The sequence below is a fragment of the Phyllostomus hastatus genome, unplaced genomic scaffold, assembly GCF_019186645.2.
Source record: "Phyllostomus hastatus isolate PE091 unplaced genomic scaffold, TTU_PhHast_1.1 phas_scaffold_182, whole genome shotgun sequence".
NCBI classification, from domain to species: Eukaryota; Metazoa; Chordata; class Mammalia; order Chiroptera; family Phyllostomidae; genus Phyllostomus; species Phyllostomus hastatus.
Genome location: NW_025334013.1, coordinates 21,444,546 through 21,468,013, shown reverse-complemented (window position 1 = coordinate 21,468,013; position 23,468 = coordinate 21,444,546). Strand labels below are relative to the sequence as shown.

The 23,468-nt window shown below is 49.6% G+C and overlaps 1 protein-coding gene across 2 annotated transcripts in view; it reads left to right on the top strand.

The window, feature by feature from the left end:
* The window catches only part of CSMD2 (CUB and Sushi multiple domains 2), a 550,409-nt gene that overhangs the window by 392,986 nt on the left and 133,955 nt on the right, over positions 1 to 23,468 (top strand). For both annotated transcript variants that reach the window (XM_045858971.1, XM_045858969.1), the window contains exons 23-25: positions 562 to 718; positions 2,450 to 2,641; positions 5,929 to 6,055. In XM_045858971.1, coding sequence (XP_045714927.1) covers positions 562 to 718; positions 2,450 to 2,641; positions 5,929 to 6,055 — 476 coding nt within the window. The remainder of the gene's footprint in view (positions 1 to 561; positions 719 to 2,449; positions 2,642 to 5,928; positions 6,056 to 23,468) is intronic.

Here is a 23,468-nt window from a genome sequence, read left to right as displayed (position 1 = left end):
TCATCTTAACTCCATCCTGCCAGGATCCCAGGGGCCATGTCCAGCAAAGCGATAAAAACTGAGGCCACTGCCACAATGGGGTGGGGCCAGGCAGGAGGACAGTTGTCTCTTCTTCTGAAAGGACGGGATTGAGTGCCTGGTGGTGCGGAGATGTCAAATGCTTTCGGCATGCCTGTCTGCAGAAACAGATGGCTTGGGCAGTCTGCCAGCCCCAACCTTGCCTCCCCAGGCTGCTGAAGAGGAAGCTGGTACCATATGGGGTTTGGGGGAATGGGAGCAGATCACCACTGGAAAGGTTAGAACAGAAATCAGTGCCTAGAGACTGGATTCACACGGAGGTAGGCTGGGTGCAGAACTGGCACCCAGCAGGGTCAAGAGCGGCCCATGACTGGCTCAGTTGCTAGCTCCACTCTGCCGTCTTCCTTGTGTCTGGTGATTCCCTGCCCCTCTAATAGTTGTTATTGATGCCAGACCCTGGGAATGTGGGCTGTGGGGTGAGAAGCTGTTCTTGGAAATAAGGCCATGCTGATGCTTTTGGGTTGGGGTCTCTCCTGTGTCCAGGTCTATGATGGCACCAACAACTCCGCCCGCTTGCTGGGGGTATTCAGCCGCTCCGAGATGCTGGGGGTGACTTTGAACAGCACATCCAGCAGCCTGTGGCTCGACTTCGTCACTGACGCCGAGAACACCAGCAAGGGCTTTGAGCTGCAGTTTTCCAGTAAGTCTTCCTTGCACCTGTGTGGGCAGTAAGTCAGGCTTTGCCTGCTTGGGAGGTTGGACTTGGGTCATCCTCCGTCACTTATAGGTTTGGTTTTCTCTAACTGGCGCATGCTGGGTTGGTTGTTTTTTCTTAGTAACACGTTGTGCTTATGATTTGGAAAAGCCACCACTTTTCAAACCACAGCTCTGTGGTTTAAACTGGTGGGTAACTGAGTTGAGAGCATACCTTTTAGTCACTAATACTTTAAAAATAATAAACACTGAGACTTAACGAAAGCCACCAAAGAGAGCCTTTGCTACTCATGGTGTTTATAAAATAATACTCAAATGTAGCCAAATGTAAAAAGATACAAACATTCGTGGATAATTATTTTTGTTTTAACTATTTTCTAAAAAGTTTATTCTTGATTATTTCCCTCTTTTTGATGATTTTAACTGTTTTTTTTTTACTCCTGGAAACTTGACAATGGACAGCACCCAGGTTTGTATGCAGCCCCAGAGTACTTGGGGGTCACAGCCCCATTCTTCAGGTTTACTGCCATTTTATTCATTTATGTGAGCTTCTGCTTGCCTAGGAGAGACAAAGAAATGTGCTTTTACAGACTATGTAAAAATCCAGTGAGTCTCCATCAAATGATGAATGAGTGAAAAAAATGTAGAATATATAGCCACTAAAAAGAATGAGGTACTGACTTAGCCCTTCATGTGGGTGAACCTTGAAAACGTCAGGCTAAGGAAAAGTAGCCTGTCACAAAAGGCCATGTATTATATGATCCATTACTATGAACTGTCCAGCCACACAAAACCACAGAGACTGAAAGACAGCTGGGGCTGCTGAGGGCAGAGGGGGTCGAGGGGAGTGCGGCCGGGGCTTCTCTCTGAGCTCACGAGTGTGTCCTGACATGCACTGTCTCACGAGTGCACAACTCTGTGAGTGTATTGGAGACACTCAGCTGTGCACTTCAGAGGGGTGAATGTTCAGCGTGTGAATGATCTCCCAGTAGACCTGTTAGAGAAAACACATCCAGTGAGCCTACTCGGGACCCCTCGCACCTGAGCTGGGAGCGGGCAGAGGGGCCTGGCCTGTGACAGCAGGCGGATCCGTGGAAGAAGATTCAATAGAGTCGTATTTGAATTCCATCTCTATCATCTGAGACTCCGACTTCGGAACAATTTATTTAACCTTTCTAAGTCAACGTTCTCAGTGGTAAAATGCACATAATTATGCTTCCTGTAAGACTCCTGTTCATAACAAACGAGAGAGAGCCCATGAGGCACCGTATAGTAGCAGCTCCTCAGGGGCTTCCTTCTCCAGCCCTTTGCAGAAGAGCATAGTCAAGCAGGCCGTAACGGAGGTTTGAAACATGCACTTAAAGTGACTTTTCCACATTACGCCATCTCGTCGGAATATCTCAGTGAACAAAATGGAAAGAACAGTTCCCACAGGCAAAACGCTATAGGGTCAAACAAAAGAAATAGAAAATTCAAACCATATGCCTGAAAACTATTTAAAGAGCTATCCTGGGAAAAACAACTGAAATCATTTACATATAGCGACAGGGGAACACACGCTCCATGACACACGATCGCCTGGGCACAGCCACGCAGCGGCCCCAAGCCCAGTGAGTCCGTCAGAACCCAGACACTTATGCCTCAAGCAAGTGGGCTTTGAAGGAGCGCATTTCCTGCCACAACAGGTCTCACTCACCTTATCTTCTCTCTTCACCAGGCTTTGAACTCATCAGATGCGAGGACCCAGGAACCCCCCAGTTTGGCTACAAGGTCCATGACGGAGGCCACTTTGCAGGGAGCTCCGTGTCCTTCAACTGTGACCCTGGATACAGCCTGCGGGGCAGCGAGGAGCTGCTGTGTCTGAGCGGCGAGCGCAGGACCTGGGACCGGCCTCTCCCCACTTGTGTCGGTAAGAGGCCTCCTGCTTGCCATTGTCACACGTGTAGCAAGGGGAACCAGAGCCAAGTATGCCCTCAGAATTGTAACACTGGTGTCAGAGAAGGGGTGGGAGAGCCAATTAGGAAGAGGCGGAGCTTTTGCCCAGGTCCCAGGGGCTCCTGCGATGCCAAGACTCAAATGAGTCTCCAACCCACGCTGGGCCTCAGTTTCTTTATGGGCAACATGGCGCTCGGGCTCCCTTTTCTGGGGAATGTTGAAAGAAAGGGGAAGACCATGAACTATCATCCACCTCACCCTGAAGGAAGACTAGAACAATGAGCTAGCATCTTCGGAAGCCTGTGGTGCCCCCAGAGCATCAACAGAGGCTCTCTAGAAGCTTTGTCCCTGTGCCCCAGGGCAAGAGAAGTCCGATCCAAGGCAGAAGTGTGAAATGGGCGAAATGCGCCATTCTGTCTGCCTGGTTTTTCACCTTCCTTACCCAGCTCACTGCATGCATTACCCCCTGCCACCCAGCATTCCCACACACGGCCCTGCCTGGCTTCCCCGCCCCAAACACCAGGCATGCCTCTCTCTCTGTCGCTGTCCCCGGGTCCCACAGTCTCAGTGTGTCTGCATCACTGGTTAATCATAGAAGAACAAAGTACCCACTGGAAAACGCGTAAGTGCCCACCAAGTGCTACGTGACAGTATTGGTGCCAGTGTGTGTTTGGGTGTGAGCAGAGGCAGAGAAATACAAAAAGAAAAGAAGAAAGCATTTTCCCTGCCCTTGGGGAGCCCGTACCATAGGAAGGAGAAGAGACTTATAAACAGATCATTAATAATGCAAGACAAGCACTGAAATAAGAGTTATGTGCAAGTGTTGGAGGACACCAGAAAGTTCGGCGTAGTAGGTGGTATTTCAATCGAAACTTTGAAAGATGGGTAAGAATTCATCACCAGGAGGAGCAGGGTGGGAGGTGGCCATTCTAGGGCTGAAGGTGTGAGCCGGCATGGCGGGAAGTGTTAACAGCCAACGTTCTTTCCCCCCAGACAACTGTATTTTAACAGGATTTCCAGCACTGTCAGCAGTGTCTACAGGCGAGGATTTGAAGTCTGGTAGACCAGGGCAGTGGCCTCTGAGTAGCCTCTAGAGTCTTCCTCTGTCTTTGTGATTGAGGTTGACTCCGTCTGCACTCACACCCCATCCTTTTCTTCCTGCATCCCTGTTTTTATTTCCTTCTTTCATACATGTGCCAGGCCCTGTGTGAGGCCCTAGGAAGACAGAGGCGAGCAGGCCCCAGGCCAGCGAGGGAGACTCACGCATAAACAGACACCGGTACCATGCCACCGGCAAGCCAGAGCAAGCAAAATGGGCAGGAGAGAGGATGGTTCCCATTGTGAGACAATCATTTGCTCTGCAGAAAGGGTTCACTGTAAGGTTCTTTTGAATATCAAATTTGCCAGTTGGACTGAACTTCAAGGATCCACTGAAGCAGTGCTAGGAAGAATATTTATACTTTGAAACTCAGAGGCCTTCCCACTGATACTCCGGCCGGCCCCACTGGGGCGAGAGAGGCTGTGTACTTGGGATTATGTGTGTATATTTTTACATATGTCATGTTGTCGTAGGCTTTATCATGGCCTGCCAGAAATGACTGCTGCCACTGAAAACATCCAGTTGTTTTCCTCATTGATGAAGTGAGGACTGGATGCCACAGTCCAAACCTCTAGGGCGGGAAGAATGGGAGGACCAGAAAGAGTAGAACCTCATGGTCTTGTTGGTGAAGCTGCCACAGGCTGGCCACACAGCCCCTGCTGCCCACCCACCTGTCCTCAGACAAAGTGACCCATGAGGAAAGCAGCTGTGTCTTTAGGAGGTGCTCCCAGGGCTACTCCTCCAACACTCACTTTCTGGGAACCAGAGGGGCTTCTCCATCTGGACACAGAAATAAACTCCAGCCATGGGCATGGGTAATGTCTTGCTGCCTTTTGAGCTACCTCCTCTCTTTGGGGGAGCAGGCAGGCTTCCTCTCCCCTACTTACAGTTCATCCTTTCTCCCCTACCCTGCTTCCTGCTACGGGCTGCCCATTCAGTCCTGCATCTTTCAGTCGGGTTGGTACCTCCCATCCCAACAGCACCACAGGGGGAGGACTCAAAGTGAGGCTTGAGCAAAGAATCGAGTCTGATGAGCAGCCGTACTGGCAGAGAGCCCCTTCCCCAGCCATGGCTTAGTGGTCCCAGATTGAGCCACATTGCTCTAGAAATGCTTAATGGCTCCTTTGTAGCAACAAGTAAATTTGTGGCTTTGTAACTTTGATCTCATTCTCTCCTGTTTCTTCCAGGATCTTGTTCATCAATCATTCCCCTTCCTAAAAGCTTTGCAATAAACCTCCTCCTCTTCATTATCATGCTCCCTTATCCAGATTGTTATAATGATTTGCCTGGGAAGCAATAAGCCTTGTTCATCCATTGGATCATCCACCTGTCTATTCATTTGCTAAATATTTATTAAAACATCTATCCTGTGCCAAACACTATAGTATACTAGGCATTTGTGCAAATATGAGTCAGACGAGGTTTCTGCTGCCACCGAGCTTATAGTCTTGGGAAGGAGATAGACATGGTAATAGCATGTTGCGCACGCTCTGATGACATCAGTTCATGCACCGTGTGTGTGCACCACGCTTGTTTATCCATTGAGTTAGTGGACATGTGGGTTGTTTCCAGTGTTTGGTTATTATGGATAATGCCGCTGTGATCATTCGTATGCAAGTTTTTGTGTGCACAAATGTATTAATCTCTCTTGGGTGTATACCTCAGAGCCCAATGGCCAGGGTCACGTGGTAGCCATGTTTAACATTCTGAAGAACTGTGAAACCATTTTCTAAAGCAGCTGCACCATTTTGTACTCTCACCAGCAGCGTGTGAGGGTTCCGGTTTCTCCTCATCCTCACCCACACCTGCTAGTGTCGGTGTTTCCTATTTCAGCTGTCCTTGTACCTGTAAAGTGGTATCTCGCTGTGATTTTAATTTGCCTTTCCCTCATGACTGCTGATGACAAACACCTCCCCATGTGCTTGTTTGCAGAAATGTCGATTCAGATCCTTGGCTCATTTTTAAATCGGGCTTTTCATCTTTTCATTGTTAAGGTGTAGGAGTTCTTTGTAGATTCTGAATACATTCGGGGGCATTCCATATGCTGTGCTCAGTCACTGGAATGCATGAGGGGACTCAGGGACACAGACAAGAGGAGGCGCCGAGTTGTTGCTGGCACACAGGCCACCCCGCGAAGCTCACGCTTTTGGAATCTCTTTCAGCTGAGTGTGGAGGGACAATCAAAGGAGAGGCGTCGGGGCAGGTGCTGTCCCCTGGGTACCCAGCTCCGTACGAACACAACCTCAACTGCATCTGGACCATCGAGGCTGATGCTGGCTGCACCATCGGGTAAGTGTCTGGGCCGGCACAGTGACCGTTGCCAGTTGTTCAGGGCACACCCAGCTGGGAGCTGGCCCTGCCCACCCCAGCTGGAGGTCCTCGTCATCAACAGTGGCCGTTAGGACCCCAGGCTTGGGCGGGGCCCAGGAGGACCTGGAAAAAGGCCCATCTCAGCAGAGTAACTGAGGGCATACATAGCCTTGTCGTCACACGAACCCCAGTTTGAATCCCAGCCCAGCCATGTACTGGTTGCAGGACTTTGTTTAAGGCCTTTATCGTCTCTGAGTCTTACTGTCTCCTTCTGCATTGCGGGTTATAATAACAGCTTCTCAGGATAAAGCCCTTAAATGAGACATTGTGTGCACTGTGCTCAGCGTAGTGCTTGGAACGTAGTAAATATTTAATAATGGTTCTGTGGTTGTTTCTCTGACAGGAGGAGCAGGGTCGGCTTATAGCTCTGTGAGCCCAGACCGCTTCCCTTTCTCAGTCTGAGTTTCTGCATCTATAAAATGAGGACAAGAATTCTTACGGTTTAGGGCTGTAGAGAGAATAATTATAGAAGTCCAGCAATGTCTGGTGCTTTGCACGTACTCACTCAGAATATAATTTTCTTTCCATATAAGCTCCTGAGTAACAGGAATTACTTCTGGAGTTTCCAGGAGTCGGAGAAGAAGGAGCGTCACCTTTAGCAAGCACAGGGGCGGGCACACATGTTGTCTCACTAACTCTTCACAGCCGCCCTATTCTTACAAATAGTAAGCCCTAGTAGCAAATAGACATTATTTCTCAGTAGTAATAAATAACAGAGCCCCCCCCCCCCGCCATTGAGGTTTCTCCTTCCGCAGTTTCAGATACCCATGGTCCACTGCAGTACAAAACTATTACATGGAAAATTCCAGAAGTAAACAATGAGGTTTAAACTGTGCGCCATCCAGAGTAGCTGATGAGATCGCACGCCGCCCGGCTATCTCCCACCCGGGACGTGAACCCTCCCTTTGTCCAGCGCACCCACGCTGTGTCTGCCCCCTGCCGTCCGTCACTTGGTGGCGGCCTCAGTTATCGGATCATCACGGCGTCGCAGTGCTTGAGTCCCAGTCGCCCTTACATTACTTACTAGTGACCCCGCAGTGCAAGAGCGGTGATGCAAGCAATTTGCATAGGCCAAAGGGAAGTCCTAAAGTGCTTCTTTTAAGGGAAAAGGTGAAAGTTCTCAACTTAATAAGGAAAGAAAAAAATCGCATGCTTAGGTTGCTAAGACTCACAGTAAAACGAGTCTCCTGTGAAATTGTAAAGAAGGAACAGAAATCCGTGCTAGTTGGGTGCTGTACTCAAACCACACACGGCGCAGCCTCGGCGCACGGAGGAGCCTAGTTCAGACGGAAAAGGCATCGCAGCTGTGGCTGGGAGACAGGACAGTGTCGTGGCCGGGCGGTCCCCCTCCTGCCATGGCAGGTCAGCGGCTGCCCAGCGCTCTGTCCCAGGGCCTGTGCCATGCGCCCCCCTCCCTGCCCCCCCGTCACGTCAGCATCGCATCATCTCACGTGGTCACGGGAAGAAGGGTGCATACAGCACAATCGGATATTTTGAAACAGAGAGAAACCACATTCACATAACTTTTAGTTACAGCATGTTGTCATTATTGTTGTTAATCTTTTGCCGTGCCTAATTTAAAAATTAAACTTTATCATAGGTAGATATATATATATACATATGTAAGGTCTGGTACTATCTGTTGTTTCAGGCATCCACTGGGGGTCATGGAGTGTATACCCTGTGGGTAAGGGGGATAAGGCGGTCTGCTAGGAATATTATTATTCCTACTTTATGGATGAAAAAACTGAGGCTCCAAAAGAATGCACAGTGTGTCAAAGCTGGCACAGTGAATCAGAGAGCTGGGACATGAACCCAGATCTCTGAGACTCTGCACACTCCATCACGCTGCTGGCACTGCGGGGCCTTGAGCTGCTGTTTGGATGAACTGCGATGAGAAGAGCAGGTGGGGGAGGCAGGCTGACTGGAGGTGTGCGGAAGGAGGATCGCACACGTCTGGCTGGAGTGGGGGCTGCGTGTGGACAAGGAATGGGAAATAGAGAGGACCTGGGTGTGGAGGGAATATGGAGAGGAAATCAGCGTGGACCTGGTCAAGGAGGGTCTTCAAGGCCAGTTAGCAGGAGGCAGCCATGACAGGTTGGAGAGCAGGGGTGCCCTGCTGGGATTGTTCACAGTGGAACCAGTCAGGAGGCTGTCGCAGGGACAAGAAGGAAGTGCTGAGGCTTTGGGACAACAGGAAGCCGAGACAAGGAGCAGCAGTGTGGCTAGGGGACGATCCCTGCTGGGGAGAGTTCTCAGTTAAGGGGAACTGAGAGAGATACAGATGTCTGTATATTCACTGATGTACGCATGACCTTAGATTCAGTTCAATTAAAATTAAAGAAATGTGTTCAATGTTTTCCATACACAAGTTTTGGAGCTAAGCCCCTTGCAAAATGAAGTCCACAAAGCTCTTGGGGGTTTTGCACTGTTAAGGGGACACGTTAAATATACAGATTCTTGCTGCACACTCCTGCTGGAATGACCTTCTGGAAGCACACACCCGCCTGCTCAACTCACCCTCGCATCAGAAACCTCCCGTGGCACCCCACACTCGCAGGAGCTAAACGCCTTCTCCTGGTTCGCAAGGCTGTCGTGAGCTCAACCCACCTCCCCAACATTATGTCCCGCCACCTCCTCAGTGACATTCCAGCAAAGCCAGATTTCTGTTGGCCCTGCACCTAAGCTCACGGCCTCACCCTGTGCCTTTGTTTCCACACTGCCCTCCCGCCTCCAAAAGCTTAATCCTGAAATTCCCCATCCCTCAAAGTCAAGTGCAGGTGTCGGCTCACCCAGGAAGTCTTCCCCCGTCCCCTCTCCGGGGTCACCTAGGAGTCACGTCTCCTCTTCTGAACTCCCGTTGCCCGTGGCCTGTATTTCCTTTATGACGCTGATCACTCTCCCGTCGTGTTTATGCTCCTGCCTCACCTCCCCCCCTAGAGCTGTGGCCTCTGCCCAGTTCATCTTTGCACGTTTCCCAGCTCTCAACACAGGGGCCCCAGCACCTGGCAGAGGTTCAGGAAGGGTCAGGTGTTGAAGGAATGAAGGGAGGAAGGGAATGGGGAGGGAGGGAGGGAGGAAAGATTGGTTCAGGTATGAAGGTATTAATAGTTATATGCCTCATAGTATGTCCATGATAATCTCTTAGTAAATATTAAATGGACAATGAATGAATCGAGAGTATAATGACTCTTTAGTGTTCAGGTATGCAAATCAGGAGGAGGTTCTTCCCCCTTTTCTACCTTAGAGGATCACTCATTCATTCATACGCTTCATTCATTCGTGTAACAGCTGCCTGTCTAATACACAGCAGTGCCTGTTCGAGGCACTGTGCCTATGCCACATCTGGCTTTGTACAGATAAGTGAGGCCCTGCCACTGTTCACAAAAAGGTGACGTGTGTGTGCACAGTGAGGTGGTGGCATAAGGAGGAGGGGGGATGAAAGGCAGGACGGGAGGAGACCGAAGGTGCCGTCTGGAAAAGGAGGCACTAGAGCTGAGTCCCGAAGGGTGAAGAGGGGTTGTCAGGTGGCCAAGGAGGGAGATGGGCAGGAGGGGAAAGGCCTTCCAGGCAGAGCAGTTGACCCAGGGTGGTCCGGCTCCAGCTGGAAACGGGCCCACGTGGCGGGAGGATCACCTGCGGTCTGGCGGAGGGGTGGGCAGCAGTGGGAGGGAAAGCTGGTGGAGCCTGCGGCGGTCAGAGCATGAGGGCGTTGGGGGCTGTAGTGCCGGGTTTGGACCCATCGGGTCAGCCTCGTGGAGGAGAACGGAGCCGCCTGGTCTGGGAGCCCCGTGAGGAAACCGCCTCCAGGATGTGGTCGGGGTGAGGAGGCCTGACCTGGGCAGTGGCAGTGCCGGTGGACAAGGAGGGACGGACTCAGGAGCCATTTAACAGCCCCACCAGCCGGTCTCACTGTCCTCGGTGAGCATGGGAGTGGGGTTTCCTCCCGTTCCCCACCTTTTGTGGTGTGACACACGGCTTGTAAGATATGTGGACAAGCAAAAAGAACTGCACACCGAGACCCTGTATGCCAACCACCCTGACTCCGCTGTGGCGGGGATTTCACCATATTTGCTTCCTCTCTTTTCCTTTTCTGTTCATTGTTTTTTTTTTTTTCCTGAATCACTCAAAAGGACATTGTGACATTGTGACACTTCATCCCTAAGTACTTGGTGTGCATCTTCGAAAGACAAGACTGCACTTTTCCGCGATACAGCAGCATTAGCAGGCCCAAGACAGGCAGGCCATTTCCTGTAATTAAGGTTTGGGAGGAGGGTTGGAGGGGAGCAGAGCAGATGCGAGCAGCTGACAGGGCCAGCACAGGAAACGGGACGGGATTTCTGGGCAGGACGAGGACCATTATCACTTACCAGAACAGTGGGCTTGTGGAGTGGGCTGGTGGGGGCCAGAGGATCCCTCCCTAGCTGTCAAGAAGAGAGCATCCAGGCGCAGACAGGACACGCCCTCTCCCGGGGGCCATAGCAGGAACTCTAAAGTCATGGGGTGTGCTGAGCATGTGTGTGAGGACCCCAAGACAGGGAGAGCGGGGAGAAGGCGAAGACAATTCAGTCCTCCGCCTGGAACCCTCCTGGAGCCAGTGCCGAGGGAGCAGAGGGCTTGCCAGCTGTACTGAGCGCCACCGAAGAGTGGAGACGGCAGCAGGTCACCGGTCCCTTCCTCATTCCACACCCCCACCCCAGCTCGCCATGCATCCGGTGTGTGTGGTGTGTGCAGCATCGTAGATAGGCTCTTCTGGACTCAAGGTGGTCTCCCGCCCTCCCCCGCCTCCCCCACTCTCCCTCTTCCCCTCTCTTCCTCATCTTCCTCTCTCCTTCTCTCTTCCACTCTCCCTCTTTCTCTCTCTCCCCATCTGTCCCCCTCTCACACCTCCTCCCTCCCTCTCTCTCTCTCTCTCTCTCTCCCTCACTTGAATAACCAGCAGCAGATTGTTAAGGGGATTCATAATTAGACTCAACTAAGGCAAACACAAAAAGCCCCTTTTGTGTTTGAGTCCTTCTTCAGAGTAAGGTTTAGTTATTATTTTTAAATGTGAATATCTTTATAGATTTTTATAGAAAAATCGATGCTCTTTTTAAAACCTCAAAATGCAAACAAGAAAGCAGTTTGTAAAATAGGCATCAAAAGGCCCCATAATCTTCCTCTGTTCTCCTCCACACACTGTCGCTACTCACTCTACTCTGCATGCCAATATTCCACGGAGCAAATGCAAGACACGTGGTTCCCAAAACAAGAGCACCCGCATGCGTGGCTCGCTAACTGGCCTTTTGTGTCACTATTGAATCATGTGTTACCCTCTTATCGTGTCGATACATATAGATCTGCCTCTTCCCGTCTGATGGCTACAGGGAATTCTAGCGTATGCACAACCATAATTTGTTTAACTACTCCCCTGTTGATAAAGTGAATATTTTCAGTTTTTCACTCCAGTAAACATCCTTATACATGAATCTTCAAACAGTCATCCAATTATTTTCTTAGGCTATTTTGTTCGAAGACACATACAAGGTACATGACCTCGAATTTCCCTCTAGGGAACACAGCAGTTGACACTCCCCCTCCCCGAAAAGCCTGCTTCCCCACGCAGCGTCTCTAACACAGCCAGTCCTGCCAACGCCCACCAGTTTGGTGGACAGAATGATACTAAATCGTCTTTGCTGCTTCCGGTTCTTTGTACATTTCCCCCTGGGGAGTTTATTTTTTCATATAGGATGTTCCACTGGGTTCATTTCTACACAGCCTCTCATTTCAGTTTAGATTTCTTTTTAACCGGAGTTACTTCACGGATTTTTTTAACAGTTACTACACAGTTATACATTTCGTATGACCTTTTTATCATTTTTATTTTCACTGCATTGTGCCTTTTTGGCTTTTTGAATTTTTGTCTTATTTATGTTGTATGAGTGTCTGAAGAAAGTGAGAAGAATACAGGCTTTTACATATTTCTTTCACATCAAATGCATTATGCTTTCTTTCATGCAAACATAGTACGCTTTTTTATTGTTTTCCTTTATTTTCAGCTCTTCCTGTTGTTAGCAGACTCGATTTAATTGGCTTTGTTTTTCCTCTAGTGATTTAAAAGTTCTGTATCCTATTTTTATTCTGCCAGTGATCTTGTGTTTTCCTTACTTCCATTTTCAACAGTATTTACCCTGTTTTTTCTCCCTCTTTATTTTGGAAGTCTTGTTTTTGTTTCCCTGTCAAGGAAACTGCATTGTGTGTGCATGTGTGCTCTTGACGGCCGACTTCTGCTTTTATGGGTGTGTGAGCACCTTGCCCCTTCCTGGGGACACTGTTTATGGTCCGTTTGACAATGTCCCCTGCTTCTCCCTGCATTAACTGCACTTTAGCTTGGACAATTTGGTCAGGCTATTCAGCTGGATTCCTTTGAAGGGCTAATTTTCCTGGCATCCTAGGAGTTTTGTCATTCATTCAGTATCCGTTTGTATCTGCGACCTGGGCTCTGGCACCAGCCCGCCTGCCACTCCTCCTCGCTCTGTAGCTTGGAAAGCTCCTCAAGCACGCACTCTGCACGCCAGTTCTCACATCTGCAAAACGGTGATTCCACATCATAACTACCACCTCCGTTCGCTAGGAGGGTTAAGTGAGGTGACGTATCTTAGCACAGTGCCTGGCATGTAATTCCCCAGTGATGAGAGGATGTGCCAGGAGCCAGACAGATGGTTGTGGAGACACCCCCTGAGGACAGCAGGTTGTGGTCTACCTCTTAGCCACAGGTGGCGGGTACCAGGCTCTTGGTGGGAGCAGGTGTCAAGCATTCTTCTCCGTGGGTGTGCTAGACGGGAGGAGATACGAGACAGCCCACGGGCCAGTCCTCGAGACTGTTCCCAGGGGCACAGATAAGAAAAAGCTTGCGGACGCCTCCCTCCATTCCAACCCAGCCCCAACCAAGTGCTGGAGGTGACCAGAGGGATCTGTGGTCAAGCTCAGCCCAGCAGTCTGGTCAAGGACAGTCCCCTTCCAGGAGTGCCCATGAGGGACAGTGGGTGGCTGCAGGGATCAGTGGTCAGGCTGACCCCCAGGTGGGCTTCAAGCAGGAATGTAGACCCTTCCTGGGTGTGCATGACGAGACGGGCTGGCAGTCAGACCCTGCCCTTGAACACAGAGCGCGTCTGCAGCATTTGGTCTCTGACTGCCGAGAGTGGGACGGGCTGGCTGATCAGCGCCGTCCACACCTGGCAGCTAATAGCAGGAGGGCGGGCCAGCAGGCTACACCTTGCACATCACTCTCTCTTGTACTGTCAGTACATAGAACATGGAAGTTTCTCCCCACGTGGGTGGGACCTCTGTTCAATGCCCAATGCCAGGCCAGAGTTTTCCTTTTTATAATCAGTGGGCCAGCTCAGATGAAAATTGAAGAAGAGAGGGAAACAAAGCCTTCTGCTCGTGGTCCTGCCCCCGACCTAACATTTATCAGATACCTACGGCCTACTGGGTTCCAGAGCAGTTACTGTTGTCCCCATTTTATAAATGAGCTTACTGAGGCCCAGAAAGGGTGACTGTCACTCAATTGACCCAGTGAGGTGCGTTTCGTTCCCATTCCATCTGGCTCATCTTTTCCTTCCCAGGCTGCCATTCTGACCCTGGTTACTGCCACTTAACAAAACACGAACACCTCGGACACCCTCTCTGTGCCACAGTGTGTACGCGTGCAGTGGAAATACGCAGGTCAGCAAAAGGCCAGTCCTTGTTTCCCAGGGGCTCCCCTGGCAGGGGGGAAGTAGTCAGACAGGTGCTCCAAGACAAGGTTGATGCTGTAAGCAAGTGCAAGTCAAGGTCAGTAACAGAAGAGAGAGAGAAGTTCTGCCTGGAGGTGCAGAGGTGGACATTCAGGCAGAGGAGAGTGAAGGCACGAACACGGGGGAGACAGGGTTTGTCCATGAGAGAGTCCTCACGTGGTGTGGGGGAGGAGGGAGGGTAAGGTTTCTTGGGTAAAAAGGGGTCTCTGAATGGATTTCTCACTATAAGGAGGAGCCATTGGAGTATTTAGAGGACAATAATGACATTTAGTTCAATTAAAAATCCTGGAGCATAAAGATATAAAGAAGAAACCGTCTTTGCCCTTGAAGACCTCAGTCTTACGGATAGGTGTGATCTGAGTTAAGAATGGAAATAGAAAAGCTGACTGGAGTGACTTCGGCAGGTGAAGGTTCACTCTCCTCCCAGAATGGCACCTGAGGTTTCCACCCAGACCCTGTCTCAGGATGCCATCACCTTTCTCCTCCTCTGCCACCCTTGGGCTTTCCTCCTCATGGCTGCCCGTCAGCTGCTACAGCTCCGGGATTCACATCTGTGTTCCAGTTTCAAAGAAGAGGGAACAGTAAAGAGCACATGGCTTTCCTCTCACGAGAGTTGGCATCTTTATTTGGGAAGAACCTCTATCCTTAGAGACATCCTCCCACGTTTCATCAGATGGAACTTGCTGTGCCTGGCTGAGGGAAAGTGGGAAATCAATTTTGTTTTGCTTCCTGAGCTTCAGTAGCAAAGGCAGAGGAGAGTTTGGGAAGTGGAGTACCGATAAGCCAGCCGACAGCGTCTCACAGATTCTGATAGAATGTGATAAATGCTACAGCGGACGTATGTTTAGAACGCAATAAAGAAGCATTTGCAAGGACGGTTCATGATTCCGGGTGGCAGCTGGGGGCAGGGTGTTACGGAGAGGAAGTGCTGCTCTCGCTGCCCTTTAAATGACAGTAGTAGTTCCCCGGGCAGGGTGGAGGTGAGGACCTTGCAAACGTGTGAGAGGAAGGACAGTGTGAACCTGCACTGGTGCTTGTGGAAGAGCTCGTTGTCTGGCATGACATGGTGTCTCCACTTCAGGGAGAGCTGTGGCAGCAACACAGAGACTAAAGTGGCTACAAGAAGCATCTTGTATGACTGTTTGAGGGGTCCTGGTTACATTCAGAAGAACTGAGTTTTGTTTCGTGAACACAGGTTTTGTTGGGGTTGAAAGCTCTGTGTGTCTGCCTGCATGGAGAGGAAGGGAGGAAGGGCGGCGGGAGGGTCCTCTGCAAGTGGGCTTCCCCGGCAGAGATCCAAGGCTCACGGAGGCTGGAGAACTTATTGTTCCTAGAAGCTCTGATTTCTGCTCCTAACACCCATGTGGTTGTAAAGCTCATATTTAGCTAATAGTCCTAGTTTGTTGATTTTTAATCATAAGGATTAATGCAGAGAGCAACCTGGAAGCTCCATCTTGGCTGTTGGTCACACAGCAGTAGGATTACCAGGGAGGCGGGGCACAGTTTTGATTAACCAGAACCCCTGCCCAGTGGAGCTCGTCTTCCTGGGAGGACGCTGAACTAGACACAACATCTGGCTGTGCCTGAAGCCCAGGTCCCCCCGCTGCAGCTTCCTGTCAGTCACCGGGCAGCAATCCCCCCACGGCAATCAGTGCCGCTTCCCTCTAACCCGCAAGCGGGCAGCTGGCCCAGAGGAGGCAGAAAGCACCAGAAGTGAAGCTTCTGTTCACAGCTCTTGCCAGGAATTGTGGCCGCGGGTTTAGCAGCTTCCTGAAGGTTTCTTTTTGAGCCGTGACAGGAGGTTAAACCTTAAACAGAGAAGGTCCAGGTACCTACCTGCACTGCTAGAGCTGACCTCCTGAAGGAACTGAACAGATAAGCACGTACACAGTGGGGTGTTCCTCTGTCAGATTTCAGGTTTCAGCAAATCGGGGAACAGTCCAGAAGCGCTCCAAAGGTTTTTGAAGGAGAGGATGTGGAGAACCTGGTAGGTGTAAATGTAGCTTTCAGAGTGGTGGCGGAAGGTCTGGCAACTTCAGCTTTTCACGGATGACCTCTAGAAAGAGAAACACAAACTGCTTCAAATTATCCCAGAATAAGAATCCAGCCGAGCTACGCTGGATGGTGGCACCGGCCACACGTCAGCTCTCGTGCCGTCTCACCGTCCCGCAGGTGAACTCCGATATCTCTTAGGGGGAAATAAACAGCTCAGCTAAAGAAATGCACAATGTTGGTTGGCCACGCTGGACTAGTACCGATCACCCTCCCTTTCAAAAGGTGAGTAAACAAATAAGCAAAATATAAAATAAAATGTGGCGGCACTTAAAACATACCATTCTCAAAAAAAAAGAGAACCATTTCTCTAAAGAAATAGGAACGTTTTCTGAAAAGATTTTACAGTAGTAGACAGAAGAACATTTAAATTAGAATCTAGGTAATGATCTCATATAAAGGTAAGCAATCGGGATGATCCGGAGCAGAAGACAGATGGACGATGAAAGGGGCAGGGGGAGCTCCTGCGGTGGAAAGACAGCGACGGACACCAGTACAAGGTGTGAGGAAGTCCGACAGGCAGTGACAGTTAAAATCCACAACAGCAGCCCTTGCCTTGTAAGAAATACAAGCATTGAAGTAGAAAACAGGCTGGCGAGTCTTTCTGAGACTGCAGGGGGAAAATTACGAAGGTGTGGAAGAAATGAAAGAAAAGTTGCCAACTGTGGAAGACAGAGTACCCATCCAGGCAGATCAATGAAGGGGAACGATGAGCAAATGGAGCCGGAGGTATAATACGATACAAAGCGTCAGCTCCCTCTCCTGAGAAGAGGGGGTGGGTGCGGAAGGATGGAGGGAACGGTGCCAAAACTCCCTTGGTGAATTGAAGAGTCCCTGAGTTCCAGGCAAAATGATTTAGACTCAGTGTAATGAAAAACAAAACTGTTCCAAGGATAATAAAAAAAAAAAGAAATCCCTAAAAGCATTTGGCAAAATGTACTCATACAGGTAAACACACAATTAGCCTTTATCAAACAAAATAGTCCTCGATGAAAAACAGGAGGGACAACTAATCCAACTCTCCTGAAATTTCTCCGCGATATCAAAAACCAGAGCCAGTGGTGTGATGAGACTCAACCGTCGTTGGTTCAGCCAGGATACGACATGCGTGAAAGCCACAGAAAACGGCCCCACAGGCCCCCTGAATTCGCAAAGACCTTGCCACAGGCCGAAGGACAGCCCCCGAAGATAGCAGGTCCTAACGCCTAGACCCCATAAATGTTACTTTCTTTGGAAAAAGGGTCTTTGCAAGTGTGATTAAGGATTTTGCTAGATCCTTTTGTCAGGGTGGGCCCTGAATGCAGTCACACCTGTCCTTACAAGAGGGAAGCTGAGGAAAATGTTATATACACAGCGGAGAAGATGACAGGAAGACAGACACAGACTCTGGAATGATGCAGCCACAAGCCAAGGAGTGCCAACAGCCCCCAGAAGCTGGAAGGGGCAGAGCACAGACTCTCCCTGAGAGCTTGACTGCAGCATGGCAACACTAGGTTCAGACGTCTGGCCTCCAGAACGGTGGAGAGTACATAGCTGTCACTGTAAGTCACCAAGCTTATGGCACTTGGTGAGAGCAGCCACAGAGAACTGAAACGGACGTGTGATGTTAACCTGTCGAGACGTCCAGGAGAAGACTCTCCTAAGAATGATGAGCCTGAAAGATGATATTTAACCTGAGCCTGTACTTCCTGATTACATTGGCAGTGGTTTGATATTGGGGAAAGGATATTTTAATATTTTAATATTTTTATTAAGATATTTTTATTTTTAGAGAGGGAAGGGAGGGAGATAGAGAGAGAGAGAGAGAGAGAAACATCAATGTGCAGTTGCTGGGGGTCATGGCCTGCAACCCAGGCATGTGCCCTGACTGGGAATCAAACCTGTGACACTTTGGTTCACAGCCTGCGCTCAATCCACTGAGCTACGCCAGCCAGGTGATATTTTAATATTTTTGATATTTCCTGTCTTACATATGCCAGGGGTGAAGGGGTATATTATTTTTCTTAAATTTGATAATTAGAGAAAATTCAAGCTCAGGAGCATTTTTTAGAATGTTCAAAGATGCTCAGATGCTTAGAATTAGAAACAAAGTGTATAGTTTGCAATCACTGAAGGACGTGTGAAAACTAAGAAATATTACCGAAAAAGGAAATAGCAAATATATGAAACAAAAGCATAGAACAGGATGATGGAAATAAGATTTCATTAGCAATAATCACTAACTGATGTAACAAATAACCCCAAATCTTGTGTTTTAACTTTAGTAAAGATTAATTTTTTACTCATCGCACAAGTTCTGTGCCCGTCTGCAGCGGAACAGGGCTCTGGGGATGACAGTGGGCGCCTCTTCCACTAAGTAATTCAAGGCTCCAGGCCCCTTCCCCGTGACAGCCTCACCCGTCCTCTAGGGCCTCCTCACGTCTGACCAGCTGAGGACGGAAGAGAGAGCACGAGAGAGTGGGACAAAGCTTTTTAAGGGTCAGGCCTTCCCACTACCTCCCGCTGACCAGAGCGGGTTTTACAGCTCACCTGGTCCTAAAGCAGGTATGCCTAGGAGAAAGAGGAAATAAGAGTCAGCGAACACATGACATCGTTGCTGCCACCAAGAACAAACATGTCAGTTCCGATAACAAGCGTGACTGACTTCTGTCTGACCACCACTGTGTGACGTGGAAGGGAATGGGCGGAGAAGAGGCAGCCCCTGGAGAGGCCAAGGTTACAGGAGCTCAGGATGGGCAGGGGAGTGGGAGAGTTCATGCACACAAGGCCCAGAGCAAAGAAGGGCTGTTGTCGGAGACCTGGTTGAAGGATGGGCAAAGAGCAAAGGTCAAGTGGGAGGGCAGAGTGCAAGACTTGGATGCTGAGCAAAGGGTCTGTGGAAGGGGTGGGCAGAAGGCCGTGTGGGGCATCCCAGAGGGAGGCCCCAAGATGGTGACGTACAGGAAGAGGAAGTCTCTGTCGTTACATGTGGAGCAATTACTTACCGGCCTGTGGGCAGGGAGGGAGCTGTAAGGAGCCATGAGCTGGTGCCCACACGAAAAACACCCATATTGCAAGGGGAAGATTCTCAGGTTAAGTAAAGAAAAAATGCTACTAAACAGGAGAGTAATAAAATATTAAAAATAAAAGTTTGGGACAACGGAATAGCATGAGAACACAGACAAGAAGCAGGAATCACAATACTGCTTTTCTTTAAAAAGGTAAAATTCAAGGTAAAAAGAAAACATTAAATGGGACAGAAGGAATTAGTTCACGTAATGAGATTCACGGTCCATAGCAATGCTAAGGGTCATGAATCCTTATGCACCAAATAACACAGCAAGGAAACATAAAACAAAAATCTGTTGGAAACACATGGAGAAATTGACAGGCTTTAACACATCTCTCTTAGTCAAGTAAAAACAAAGAAATAGAGCAAAAATAGAATTTGTTTTAGGTGATTTTACCATATTGATTTCATACTATCTGCGAAGAATGTACACAGCATAAAAGCACTCGGTGCTAGGCACTTTATATGTGACTCCATTTGCCTTTTAGTCTGAACAGATGATGTCACTGCCATCTGTCAGAGGAGTAAACTGAGGCTCTGCAAGGTCCCCCAGTCAGCTTTCACAGAGCTAGTATTTGAACCCAGACCTTTGCCTCCAGAGCCACTGGTTTTCCCACTTTGTTATAAAGACTCTTCAGGAGGCATGGAGCTTTTCATTTTATGGAAAACATTTCTTCCAAGAAGGACAGAGACACATCTGCCTCCCACAGAATCCCTGACACCTTCGGGGCAGGTCCTGGCTAATGATAGGCAGCCACAGAGGTTTCATGTACCGGGTGATGATGAAGAGAAGGCAGGCGGTCCAAGGTCACCCAGCACGTGAGAGTGCCACACAAGGCAAGAGCCGGAGTCTGGCGTTTGTGCTCTGCCCCGACCCCCCAGAACATCGGCCACTGCAGCTTCCTGAGTGCCCTGAAGCCCAGGTTCATTCTTTCACTTATGAAAATAACAAAGGAATCTTTTTCTTTTCTGCTGAATACCAGCTGGCCTCAGGAAAGAAGAGCCTCCAATTTTGCTCTAGACACAAACGCTTGCTTTGGGCTTTGGGCTGTCTTCTCTGTTTTTGTTCTTTGGATAGCACGATGCTTTAATTATTATTGTCTGCTATTACAATCTGGTTTAATTGTCGGTTTGTGGCTCTGGGACGCAGAGGGGGGCATTTTATAAAACAAGTATTATTTTCTTAGTGTCATTTCCAGTGTCACTAAGAACAATTTAAGCCGCCTTCTCATTTGGGGACAGGAGTGATTGCTGACCCTCTTCCCCCCACAGCAGATGGTCGTCCAACATGCCATTTCTCTTTCACCTGCCACTTCCCCCGATGGAAAGATCCACTGTGACGACTTGTGCCAGTGGTCATGCAGTGGTGACAGTTGCTTGGAGCACCCCCAGCCCTTTCATATTCTGGGGCCCAGTCAGAAGGCAAGGGAAATCAACATGGCAAGATGCCGCAGATTTCTTTTTCTCTTCTCGTTCTTCCATCTCTTTTGCAATGGATGCAGATGAGCCACCTGTAAGCCATGAGGTGGGAAGGCTCCGAAAAATGCCCAATGTGTTCAAGTTCCCTTCAGAATGAGAGAACTGAGGACCTGAACCCCAGAAGCAAGTTTTGCCTGTGGACAGCCCTGGAGAGGTGCCTGCTCCTGCGACAAGAATCTGGTGCTCCCCTCACTTGTTAGAGTTAGCCAGGTGGTGTATCAGTTCACTAGGGCTGCTAGAACAAACTGTATGGCTTAAAATAAATTTACTTTCCTGGAGTTCTAGAGTCTGGAAGTCCGAAGTCAAAGTGTCGGGAGGGCCATGCTCCCTCTGAAGACTGTAGAAGAATCTGTCTCATGTCTCTTTCCTGGCATCTGGGGGTGGCCAGCAATCCTTGGTGTTCTTTGTCTAGTGGACGCATCACTCCAGTCTCTGCCTCCACCTTCACACGGTCTTCTCCCCTGTGTCTTCTCAGTGTCTCTGCATCCAAATCTTGTGCTCCTTTCTCTTAGAGAGACATCAGTCCTTCAATGTAGGGCCCACCCTAATCCAGTAGTCTCCGGAGCCTCAACTTAACTTGATTTCATCTGCACATTCATAAGTACCAGGAGTTAGGACTTGCACTTATCTTTTTGGGGGGAGACAGTTCAACCTACTGTGGGTGGTAGGGGGCCATGTGCAGGGTAGGAGCATTCCAGGCAGAGAGGAGCCCCCAAATCCAGAGAATAAGACGGAGATGGGTGAAGGGTGAGAGGAATGGGAGAAAGCAGCTAGAGCTGCTCCTGAAGGACTTGGTGTGCCCCCAGAAAGTCTGGCGTTAGTCTGTCAGGAAAGAGGAACAATGACTAGGGCAGGTGTGTGGCTCAGAAAGCTCACCTGGCCCTGGGAGGAAAGGTGGACTGACCAGGTGGCAGGGAGTCTGGATCCAGGGAGGCCAGTTACACTCTTTCTGTCTCTGTGTATGCGGGTCCCCGTCTTGCGAGCTCCTTCCTCTCTCAATGTCTTCATGCTTTTCTTCAAAACTGCTTCAGACACTTGCCTCCCTCAAGTAGAAGATGTAATCAAGGAAAGGCCTTTGGCCCTGGCTGGTGGGGCTCAGTTGGTTGGAGCATTGTCCCGTAGACCAAAAGGTCATGGGTTTGATGTCAGGGCCTGCATGAGAGGCAACCAATCAGTGTTTCTCTCTCTCTGCTCTGCGCACCCCTTCCACTTTGGAACCACACAGGCGTGGTTTGAATACGGCCTCCGACCCTTACTAGCTGTTGACCACCCTCCAACCCACTCTCCTCGAGTTGCCTGTGTTAGCTCTTGGAGATTTTAGTTCCCCCATCAGCAAGATGGGGAAAACAGACTCTAAATTGCAAGGGGTTTTTGAGGATATGAGTACAACATACATGAAGTACTTGGCATATAGACATTTCTACAAATGCTTGGTTTTTTTCCTCCCCCAGTTATTTGGATAGCACTTTATTCAGCCCACGCTTTTAGTGCCTATTGCGCATATTATTATGTTCTGTTTGTCTCTTTCAATAAGCAGCAGCAGCCTCCAGGGCAAAGACAGAGCCTTCCACATCCCCACAGCTCTCCACACGGTGCTGGCACACTCCAGCCCTCTCCCCTGGCCTGTGTTGTGTCTGTGGCTCAGAGGAACACACACACACACAAACAAGGCATCTATATGAAGGAATGCCTTGCCACGGATGGTAGGGGCAGGGGTCCTGAAACTGTGCTCACTATTTCAAAAGCCAAAAGAAGACCAGATGTTTACTGCAGGGGAGTGGCTCAGGCACACCCAGACGTCTGTTTGGGCTCAGAATTATCCCTATCGATCAGAACCTCTAATTAGTATTTTATACGCTCTGATTTCTCTAAGATAATAAAAGTCCCCAGGAAGAGTTCTCATAAATGTGGTTGGTTTGCCAAAGTGACTTCATGGGCCATCATCAAGAATTTATCATGAAAGGGGTCACTAGAGCCTGCCGCAGCCCCCTAGCTAACTTTCCTGCCACCCATGCTTGCCCTTGCCAGTCTCTTCTGTCTGGGCAGCTAGAGTGATGCTGAAATGTAAATCAGCTGCTGTCAGGCCCCAGCTTAAAATTCCTTAATCACTCACTTCCCTTCACCTGTGGAAGGAAGTCCAAACTTTTCCCTGACCCCACAAGGCCCTGGTCTGACCTGGCCTCTGCCTGCCTCTCTTGGCATAGCCACAGCCTCAGGGGCCTTTCCATTGCTCAGACACTCCAAGCTGGTTCCCTTTCAGGGCCTTTGCACATGCTGCCCTTCATCCACAGAAAGCTCCTGCCCCCCTCTTCCCCTGCCCTGCTCTTCCCTGGGCCGGCTCCCTTTGAGCTTTGTGTCTTGCTTAAAGGTCACCTCCTTGGAGACGTCTTCCCTGGCCACTCTCCGCACTGCATTTGCCACAGCTGGTCATCTCTTCATGGGTTTGTGTATGCAGGAGTACTGCCCATCTCCAGAAACAATTGGAAAACGACGCCCTGTCTGTCATCTTCACCATTATCTCCCAGCGTCCAGCACTGAGGAGGAGTAGGATTACATGAATGCAGTCAGGGGTCTGGAACTGCAGCCCCTGTCCTTTCATTTGCCAGCTCGAGTTGTTCCTGTACCCAGAGGACCTCGGGCTCCCTCCTCTTCCTCCTCCTGCCACTTCTCTTGACCCCATCCATGCCAAGCCTTTGACTTTGTCTGATTATCAGATCAGCCAGGCCGAATGCAATGGACTGGCACTTTTAATTCATGGTCTTGAATGTCAGCCCTTTACCCTCGTGCATGATTCACATGTAAACTGTTGATTGTTGAGGGGGCCTCCCCAGCGCATGCCTGGCTCTCGGCCACAGCCTCTTCCTTCTGGAGGTGTGAGGGCATTCTCACGGGAAAGAGGGGAAGCATTACAGGCTGACCTGGACTGTAATTTTATCATGTAATTCTGGCTTGCTTTCTAGCCAGTCCTGACCTC